A 10,317-nucleotide genomic window follows, 5' to 3' on the forward strand; every position below is an offset into this window, starting at 1 on the left:
AAGTCCAGTTGATTTCCAAGGTTATTTCGGTTGTGGTTTACTATGACCTGGATGACTGAGAATCTGCACAGATATGTTGCTACTCCTTTATTAGCTGACTAATTGTCTGAGTTCTAAATCTAAATATGTGTATGTAGGTACCGTGATAATTTTATTTATTTATTTACATCTTACATTGTCCTTGTTTATTTGGAATTGGGGTTGTACATAAAGCATTATTATTAGAAGGGTGTCAAAATAATCAGATCAGTCGTCATATTATAAAAATAATAACCAATTAAATTAAATGAAGTGTGAACTTTATGAGGTAGATAAGAGGATAGTGGGACAAAATTAGCAGTAGTTTGAGATGCCCCCCTGGGGCCCCTGAACGGATTTATGTGTCCTCCTATGGACGTTCAGGACACGTGGTAGCCCAGCCCCTAAGTGGTAGGTCACCACTGAGCATGCGCAGATCACTCTCAGTTTACACGAGTTTATTTCCAGTAAATTTCTAGGAGTCGGTTCAAGACAGTGTAAGCTAACAGTGGTCAAGCCTTGTGCCGATACAACAATTGTTTTCATGGACTTTTCGAGTTAAAATCTGAGTGGAAACGTCTCCGGAGCACCGAGGTTTGGAATTTAGTGGTGACATGTGAAATGTTGCTGCGTGGTTTGTCGGTATTTCCAGGCGATGACGGACAGATCAAGCCAGGCTAGTTTAGCTAACTAGCAGCTCGGCTAGCTTCGCCGCTGTCGGATTGTGATGTAGTGTAGACGCAGCGTTTCTTGCAGCTTTATTTGTTTGTAATTACCCGATAATATCATCTACAATTTCCAAGTGTCACACAACAGGACTGTTTCATGTACAGACAGGGTGACGGAACAACTTGGCTATTGTTAGCTACTGTTAGCTACTATGCTGCTTTATAGCGCTGTGATTTAGAGTCAGAGCTCCCTGAAGCTAGCGAAAGACTCTAGTCAGACATTCAGTTCATATCAACCAAACCCCCGTCAAAACCTGGTGCTGAAGTACAGCGCTGATGCACATTGTATTTTAGCTAGGAGTTCATTCGTCACAATATCTTAACACTAGTACACTGTTATGGCTGACATGGCAGCCAGTGGATACTCTGACCTGAGAGAGAAGCTCAAATCCATGACTCCACACAGAGACGAGTACAAAAATAAATACGTGCACAGTACGAGTAACGGTAGCAGGAAAGGTCGAAAGCGCAAGTACCGGGAGTCTGAAGACGCTGAATACGAGCACAGTGATGACAGTGCGGAGCTCCGGGAGCTGGAGGCCCATCGTGTGAAGAGCAGCATCCAGCAGGAGAGCATCTTCACACCCGAGGAGTGCGCCCTCATCGAAAAGAAGATCGACGAGGTGGTTGCCAAAGCAGAAGCTGGACTTTATCGTGAGCACACTGTGGACAGGGCTCCCCTCCGCAACAAGTACTTTTTCGGGGAGGGGTACACGTATGGAGCCCAGCTGGAGAAGCGTGGACCGGGCCAGGAGCGGCTATACCGTAAAGGAGAGGTGGATGATATCCCTAGCTGGGTGCATGAGCTGGTGATAAATCGTCTGGTGGCCCATGGAGTGATCCCAGAAGGGTTTGTCAACAGTGCGGTCATCAATGATTATCAACCTGGGGGCTGTATTGTGTCACATGTAGATCCCCTGCACATCTTTGCTCGGCCCATTGTCTCAGTGTCCTTCTTCAGTGACAGCGCGCTCTGTTTTGGCTGCCGTTTCCAGTTCAAACCGATCCGGGTGTCAGAGCCGGTGTTTGTCCTACCTGTGAGGAGAGGCAGCGTCACAGTACTCAGGTTATTATGGCTGTGTTTGCTGTCACTAATTCAGTTACTGTTTTTGCCTAGCTGTTCAGACCTGAAGTTGTCACTGAAAGCTTTTTCTTTCTGTTTCAGTGGCTATGCTGCAGATGACATCACCCATTGCATCCGGCCCCAGGACATCAAGGAGCGACGTGCAGTTATCATCCTCAGGCAGTGAGTCACCATACTATAATTTCGAAGGTAATTACCTTATACTGTGTATATATATATATATGCTCAATCTGACCCATGTGTTTGTACATGTGCTTCCTCCTCTCGTTGCCAGGACCAGACCTGATGCTCCTCGACTGGACTCTGGCAGCCCTTTAAGCTCCTCTCCTGCAGAGAGACCCGCTCCTCTGAAAGCCAAACGTTCTCATCGCAAAGCAGAGCCTGATGCTGCTCACAGGTAAACACCTCCACATACAGATGCACCAGTGGTTTTCACGCGTCCTGTAAAAACAGACCCGTGGAAAACCTGCCACACTTGCATAAATTAATTTAACACTATTTTACCTTGTTTCTTTTCAGCCTAGAGGGTTTAGTGAGACTTGAAACAAACTGACACTATAAACTGCTCCTAACCGCTCCTTGCTCCTCCCATCATGTCCTGTTTACTAGCAGTGAGTACCACTATGGATGCCTGGTTGCACCAACTGCTCAAAATGCATCTTCCAGTCTGAAACTAGCCTTAGCTGACTAAAGAGTGAATTTAGCAATTCAGTAGAACACTCTGGTTACTGCTAATGTGACCCAAAACACTAGCTTTACCCAAAGCTCAAATTAAAGCCATATTAATTCAATGTCATTCCCAAACGCTTTATAGTCAGAGGAGATGCATGATTTTTTTCTGTGCACTTTACAATTCACACTCTCCAGTTCACCTCAGAAAATACTTGTATGTCACATTGATTATGACACATCACAAGTCCAGTCTGGTTGAATCCACTTTCAGTCAGGTATTAGTCCTCATTCTGACAATGCATGAAAAACGGCAGCGAGGATACCACCACAGAAGGATTTGGTGAAAAATGCATCTTTGTCACATGCAGCTGTGCCACATATGTATTCTCTTTACCTCACAAAAATGCATCTTTGTCACATGCAGCTGTGTCACATGTGTATTCTCCTCTTTACCTCACAGTTGTTGTGGCGAGAGATAAAGTGATTGGTGCCATGTTATCATTCATTCCAAAATATTTCCTCTTAACACAATCGGTGCAGTGTTCCTGTATCTGACAAACCTTCACACTCGTGCATGTATTACTCCAGTAGTACTTCCTGACTCGCATTTTATCCTCCTACTGGGGCCTGAAACAATACACCCCGATGAATGCAGCCCGTTTTTTTTTTTCATCATAAGCCTGTTTTTGGTTTGAATGGTCAATGACATAGATGGCAAACGGTCAGAAGTATCTAAACTCATAGCAATCAGCACTGGCTCCCAACAGGGCTGCGTTCTAAATCCTCTGCTGTTCACCCTGCTTACACACGATTGCACCGCCACTTATAGTTCAAATCACATTGTTAAGTTCACTGATGATGATCACAGTGGTGGGTCTCATCAGTGAAGGGGATGGAGCAAGATACAGAAAAGAGGTGGAGCAGCTGACAGTATGGATTCTGAGAACAGCAGAAAGAATTATTGTCTTCCTCTTCCAGCTTTGATGGAATCTTATTCATAGCACTGTATTAACAAAGCACTGAATATCATCAAGGATCTCTACCATCCATCTCATCATCTGTTTTCTCTATTGCCGTTAGGAAGGCAATACAGAAGCATCAAGACCCGAACAAACGAAGAGTTTTTACCCTCAGGCAGTCAGATTCCCTCCGGGACAATTGATCTATTTATTATTTATTAACAAAAGGCTGTTACTTTACCAGTTTTTAATTTATCTTTTAATAGGTGTTATGTAAATAACAGTATAATCGATGAACTGCTAAGAGATGATCAGGATATGACTTTATCTCTCTCTCTCTCTCTCCTCCCCCTCCACTAGGCTGAGGGTCCTAGAGATGGATAAAGAGGAGAACAGACATCCTTCATTTTCCCATCACCATCGTCACAGCATCAGCTCCGAGAACTACTGGAGGCGCGGGCAAGACTACGACAAACACTGGGAAAGTTCAGGACGCAAAGTCAAAATGAGACGCCACTGAGCACCTCTCACTTGTGTGTACACATAAATACATCCTTTCTTTTATGTATTTCAGTATTGTCACATTCTTTGATTAGATCTAATCTTTTTGCTCCTGTTTTAGTTTGGCACAAGGAGCACAGATGTCTGCATTTTGATTTGAGTCCAGATCACTTTTTTTTTTGTTGTTGTTTTTTGGCAAAGGAAACTTGCGTCTCTGCTGCACATTACAGAACCTTGATTTAGTTACTACAGCTAGGCTCTGTTGTTAAATAGCTTAATTACCTTAAATGGATCATTTATTGTTTCTATGTTCATAGATACTTCAAAATGGCATGTATTTTTTGTAACCAAGATGTACAGACCTTAAGAGCTGAAAGGAAAATGTGCGTATGGACTTGTACAAAAGAAAACCTGCGCTGTAATCTAACTTGTTAAAATGTACAATATGTTTGTATAGTCTTTAATTGGGGGAACTTTTATGCAGAATGAAAGCTTTTTTTTCACACTTAGATTTCTGATTCAGATCTTTGCTGTTTTTTGACTTCAACCTGTTGCAACAACTGGCAGATGTGCAGCTTTCTGTGTTGTTTGTTTCAGCTCACGGTGGTGGAGGTCACAGTTTGGTGAATCAACTAAACTAATGCTTTAAGGAGTGATGAAAAACTCAGGCCTTATTTATGCCTTTTTCAGCCTAATGTTGGTTTACCTTATATAGTGAGAGGCCATGTAGTTGCTCTTCTCTGTTAAATCAGAAATTTTCCTCGTTCAAGTTGGGTGATGTTTGGGTAAGTCAGAACCTAATTTGAGCAAAACCAACACTATTATGTCTAGTTTAACTTTGGTCTAAACATGGCTCAGAAAAATCTCCATTTCTAGATTAGTTTTTACAGTTTGCTGTGTAAACAGATAACATTTATTTTTTGCTGTCAGTCAACCATATTTGGCAGAGGTAGAGATTAGGCTGGAGTTACACATGAATAAAAATAACCTTGGTTCAGTGGAGAAATTACTTTCTAAAAACAGGATGAGTAGTGTTCTTGTTTTTCTGAAGCCCTGCTTGGTTGTGGTCTTGATCATGTTAGCAAGGTTAAAAGTAATAACCTGCAAGAGAAAAATGCTGAAGTTTGTCTGATGGCGAATGGGACACCGACTTTGTAGACACACAGGTGGTACGCAAGGTGGCTTAATGGGTGTCAGTAGTCATATTGATAAAAAAAAATGGTGCTGTCTCAATGAAATAAAACTGACATTGTCTCCACAAATTTGATTTGCCATTCCTTAAAGCACAGTTGTCCTTCCACCAAGCTGACAGTCGAAGGATCAGGCTGAGGAACAACACATTGGAGTGTTTCTTCTATTGCCAGGAGCAACATTTAGTCTCACATCAGTTAAAGAACTGCTAAGACACATTGCTAACAGATACAGTGACTTCACCTGACCAGTGTAAGTTGTTTATATAGAATAAGAAAGATGAAATAATTTTGTAAGCTGTTTTAAAAGATCAAGCTGTATCAAAGGTTTGTTTCTCTTAATTCATTATTAAAATAAAAACAATCAAATAAATTCCAGCTTTTGTTCGTTTGTAATTTGAACACCATGACATGTCTAAAAGGGTTGTGTCCACTGTGAAGAGCTTGTTACTAAATGGCCTCACGAGTAAAGATGCGGAATTCCCGAGGTAGTTACTGTTCCCGGGTTTTTGCAGGGGGCGCTACTGGACTGGAACATTAAGTGCCAACCGCAATTTAAAAGAGGAAGAAGACGAACAACAGCAGCTGTTAGCTAGCTGGTTGAACTATATTTACCCTATGACAGTTACAGTTATTTGTTCTTGAAAAAACACCGACATACGATATTTTTTTTCTTTTTACAAAGGCCAATGGTTTGCGATCAGATTGTTATATTTCTCTTCGCACTGAGTGGTAAGTACCTTTAATAGTAAAGTGAAGGAGTAGCTGTCACTGAGTGCTAATGTTGTTAGCTAATTAATGCTAGCTACCTTTAGCTGGCTAACTTCATTATCTGACGTTAGCTGATGTTTAAAATAACTACATTATTTGCCAGTTGTTCTTTTAGTCGACTAGGTGGACGTTTTGTCGTGTTACGTTACTAATTCATGTTGTAGGCTGTGTGGAAACACTGAAAATGTGGCGTCACTAAGTTACCTCCAGTGGGAATAATCGGGAGGTGGATGAAAAGTTATATAAGGATAACATGTCAGGAATCACGCCAGGAGGATGGCATGTGTTTATATTGCAAGATAAGAGGTTAATAGAAGTCAGAGTGTGGTTTTGCAGTGGTTGTGTCGCAGGGTTATCACCCTTGATCAGTAAAGCATTAGACTGCAACTAGCGACATTTTCATTATCAGTAAATCAACTGATTTTTTTTCTGTTTTATTATACGATATATGAAATGTCTTAAAATAGTTAACTCAGTGAAACCTCACTTTCACATTTCCGGTTTTGTTCAAACAAGAGTTATATTTAACTTAAAGATAAAGTTTTTACAATGAAATTTCAATTGTTAGATGAAACTATTTGTCTGAAAAGTTATCAAAACAGTTGCTATTATTCTGTCAACTGATTTATGGATTGATCGACTAGTTGCTTTATGTTCAGTGCAGTATGCCACGAACACCACACGAAACAAAGCATCGTCATTTGTATGATTCTTTTGGTACTGTTCCCTCAGATATAATAACAACCCAGTGATGTGTGAATCTGCTTGTGCTGTAAATGTTTCACTGCTTTAATGAAATATTTAGTATATTTTAAGTGAAGCAGCATCTGATGATTATTTTCACTATCAGTTAATCTGCTGGTTATATTATTGACTAATAAATTGATCACATAATGTCATAAAATAATGAAGAACACCCATCCAAACTTCCTACAGCTCAAGACGACATCTTCACAGTTTTTGTGTTATTCATACAAAAGTTCAAAATAAAAAATATATTTAGTTTACGCTGAAAAGCAGCAAAGCCTCTCCTTTGAGAAGTGGTACTATTCTGCTTGGAAAAACATTTGAAATGACAGATCTGTTATCAAAATATTTGCTGATTATTATTCTGTTGATTGACTAATTAATTGACAAATCGTTTCAGCTCTTGTGTGGTGTGCCACAAATTCAATCAATAAGGCATTTTAATTGATATGATTTTGTTACTGTTTCCTGTGGAGAGGCTGTCCCTTCACTGATGGCTACAACCTGGTGGTGTATGATACTGCTACTGGTGCTATAAATCTGTCACACTGCATTGTATGTTTTAAGCTCAAATTTGTACAATAAATCCTTTTTTGGCGCCAACAACAAACAGCATGTGGGTTTATCAGTTGCTCCATTTGTTTGCAGTGCAGTCAGCTCAAACAGTGTTGAGTAGCATCAGTCAATGTACAGTGCCTTGCGAAAGTATTCGGCCCCCTTGAACTTTGCGACCTTTTGCCACATTTCAGGCTTCAAACATAAAGATATAAAACTGTAATTTTTTTGTGAAGAATCAACAACAAGTGGGACACAATCATGAAGTGGAACGAAATTTATTGGATATTTCAAACTTTTTTAACAAATAAAAAACTGAAAAATTGGCCGTGCAAAATTATTCAGCCCCCTTAAGTTAATACTTTGTAGCACCACCTTTTGCTGCGATTACAGCTGTAAGTCACTTGGGGTATGTCTCTATCAGTTTTGCACATCAAGAGACTTAAATTTTGCCCATTCCTCCTTGCAAAACAGCTCGAGCTCAGTGAGGTTGGATGGAGAGCATTTGTGAACAGCAGTTTTCAGTTCTTTCCACAGATTCTCGATTGGATTCAGGTCTGGACTTTGACTTGGCCATTCTAACACCTGGATATGTTTAGTTTTGAACCATTCCATTGTAGATTTTGCTTTATGTTTTGGATCATTGTCTTGTTGGAAGACAAATCTCCGTCCCAGTCTCAGGTCTTTTGCAGACTCCATCAGGTTTCCTTCCAGAATGGTCCTGTATTTGGCTCCATCCATCTTCCCATCAAGTTTAACCATCTTCCCTGTCCCTGCTAAAGAAAAGCAGGCCCAAACCATGATGCTGCCACCACCATGTTTGACAGTGGGGATGGTGTGTTCAGGGTGATGAGCTGTGTTGCTTTTACGCCAAACATAACATTTTGCATTGTTGCCAAAAAGTTCGATTTTGGTTTCATCTGACCAGAGCACCTTCTTCCACATGTTTGGTGTGTCTCCCAGGTGGCTTGTGGCAAACTTTAAACGACACTTTTTATGGATATCTTTAAGAAATGGCTTTCTTCTTATTTACAGTGCCTTGCGAAAGTATTCGGCCCCCTTGAACTTTGCGACCTTTTGCCACATTTCAGGCTTCAAACATAAAGATATAAAACTGTAATTTTTTGTGAAGAATCAACAACAAGTGGGACACAATCATGAAGTGGAATGAAATTTATTGGATATTTCAAACTTTTTTAACAAATAAAAAACTGAAAAATTGGGCGTGCAAAATTATTCAGCCCCCTTAAGTTAATACTTTGTAGCGCCACCTTTTGCTGCGATTACAGCTGTAAGTCGCTTGGGGTATGTCTCTATCAGTTTTGCACATCGAGAGACTGAAATTTTTGCCCATTCCTCCTTGCAAAACAGCTCGAGCTCAGTGAGGTTGGATGGAGAGCGTTTGTGAACAGCAGTTTTCAGTTCTTTCCACAGATTCTCGATTGGATTCAGGTCTGGACTTTGACTTGGCCATTCTAACACCTGGATATGTTTATTTGTGAACCATTCCATTGTAGATTTTGCTTTATGTTTTGGATCATTGTCTTGTTGGAAGACAAATCTCCGTCCCAGTCTCAGGTCTTTTGCAGACTCCATCAGGTTTCCTTCCAGAATGGTCCTGTATTTGGCTCCATCCATCTTCCCATCAATTTTGACCATCTTCCCTGTCCCTGCTGAAGAAAAGCAGGCCCAAATCATGATGCTGCCACCACCATGTTTGACAGTGGGGATGGTGTGTTCAGGGTGATGAGCTGTGTTGCTTTTACGCCAAACATAACGTTTTGCATTGTTGCCAAAAAGTTTGATTTTGGTTTCATCTGACCAGAGCACCTTCTTCCACATGTTTGGTGTGTCTCCCAGGTGGCTTGTGGCAAACTTTAAACGACACTTTTTATGGATATCTTTAAGAAATGGCTTTCTTCTTGCCACTCTTCCATAAAGGCCAGCTTTGTGCAGTATACGACTGATTGTTGTCCTATGGACAGAGTCTCCGACCTCAGCTGTAGATCTCTGCAGTTAATCCCGAGTGATCATGGGCCTCTTGGCTGCATCTCTGATTAGTCTTCTCCTTGTATGAGCTGAAAGTTTAGAGGGACGGTCAGGTCTTGGTAGATTTGCAGTGGTCTGATACTCCTTCCATTTCAATATTATCGCTTGCACAGTGCTCCTTGGGATGTTTAAAGCTTGGGAAATCTTTTTGTATCCAAATCCGGCTTTAAACTTCTCCACAACAGTATCTTGGACCTGCCTGGTGTGTTCCTTGTTCTTCATGATGCTCTCTGCGCTTTAAACGGACCTCTGAGACTATCACAGTGCAGGTGCATTTATATGGAGACTTGATTACACACAGGTGGATTCTATTTATCATCCTTTGTCATTTAGGTCAACATTGGATCATTCAGAGATCCTCACTGAACTTCTGGAGTGAGTTTGCTGCACTGAAAGTAAAGGGGCTGAATAATTTTGCACGCCCAATTTTTCAGTTTTTTATTTGTTAAAAAAGTTTGAAATATCCAATAAATTTTGTTCCACTTCATGATTGTGTCCCACTTGTTGTTGATTCTTCACAAAAAATTACAGTTTTATATCTTTATGTTTGAAGCCTGAAATGTGGCAAAAGGTCGCAAAATTCAAGGGGGTCGAATACTTTCGCAAGGCACTGTAACTAACATTTAAACAGAAAAGTTAACTTTGCTCTGATACTGTACATGCCACCTCAGTACCGTGCATGCTGTGTATATCAGTTATACTGTAACAGGATGAAGAAGGTTGTTATATATTTGACCGGGCCAGTGTGACTCAGGTATGAATTCAGTCTATAAATAGAGCATGACCATTCTTGGGACCCTGTGCCACTGGCAAGGAGAGAGGACACAAACTCCTGGTTTTAGAGAGATGTCCTGTAGCTATTCCTGAATCTCCTGTGCCTGGATCTGAATATAATAAGCACAGTGCAAATAAAGTATATTTACAAACTCCTCAGAAAATAGTCAGACCCCTTCACTTTTTGTACACATTATGTTGTAGGGTTAATTTTAAGTAGATGAAACTGCCCGTCCATCTAAACTCAACCCATTTTATATATATATATA

The 10,317-nt window shown here is 40.6% G+C and overlaps 2 protein-coding genes across 2 annotated transcripts in view; both read left to right on the forward strand.

Moving 5' to 3' along the window:
• The first annotated feature begins 417 nt into the window (after positions 1-417).
• Positions 418-5,489, forward strand: alkbh5 (alkB homolog 5, RNA demethylase). Its single transcript, XM_020622813.1, has 4 exons — positions 418-1,812; positions 1,912-1,992; positions 2,105-2,227; positions 3,822-5,489. The coding sequence occupies exons 1-4, from the start codon at positions 1,085-1,087 to the stop codon at positions 3,979-3,981; spliced, it is 1,092 nt and encodes a 363-aa protein (XP_020478469.1). The 5' UTR covers positions 418-1,084; the 3' UTR covers positions 3,982-5,489.
• A 143-nt stretch (positions 5,490-5,632) lies between these two features.
• The window catches only part of mief2 (mitochondrial elongation factor 2), an 11,753-nt gene continuing 7,068 nt past the window's right edge, over positions 5,633-10,317 (forward strand). Inside the window, exon 1 of the mRNA XM_020622807.1 lies at positions 5,633-5,884. The gene's annotated coding sequence lies outside the window, so the exon portion shown is untranslated. The remainder of the gene's footprint in view (positions 5,885-10,317) is intronic.

The sequence above is a fragment of the Monopterus albus genome, unplaced genomic scaffold, assembly GCF_001952655.1.
Source record: "Monopterus albus unplaced genomic scaffold, M_albus_1.0 scaffold288.1, whole genome shotgun sequence".
Lineage (NCBI taxonomy): Eukaryota > Metazoa > Chordata > Actinopteri > Synbranchiformes > Synbranchidae > Monopterus > Monopterus albus.

What these genes read in the sequence shown, in the direction of transcription:
- alkbh5 (XM_020622813.1), top strand. Translation starts at nt 1,085, where the DNA reads ATGGCTGACATGGCAGCCAGTGGATACTCTGACCTGAGAGAGAAGCTC. An exon ending in GGCAGCGTCACAGTACTCAG is followed by an intron (nt 1,813 to 1,911) that starts GTTATTATGGCT and finishes TTTCTGTTTCAG; the next exon opens with TGGCTATGCTGCAGATGACA. An exon ending in GCAGTTATCATCCTCAGGCA is followed by an intron (nt 1,993 to 2,104) that starts GTGAGTCACCAT and finishes TCTCGTTGCCAG; the next exon opens with GACCAGACCTGATGCTCCTC.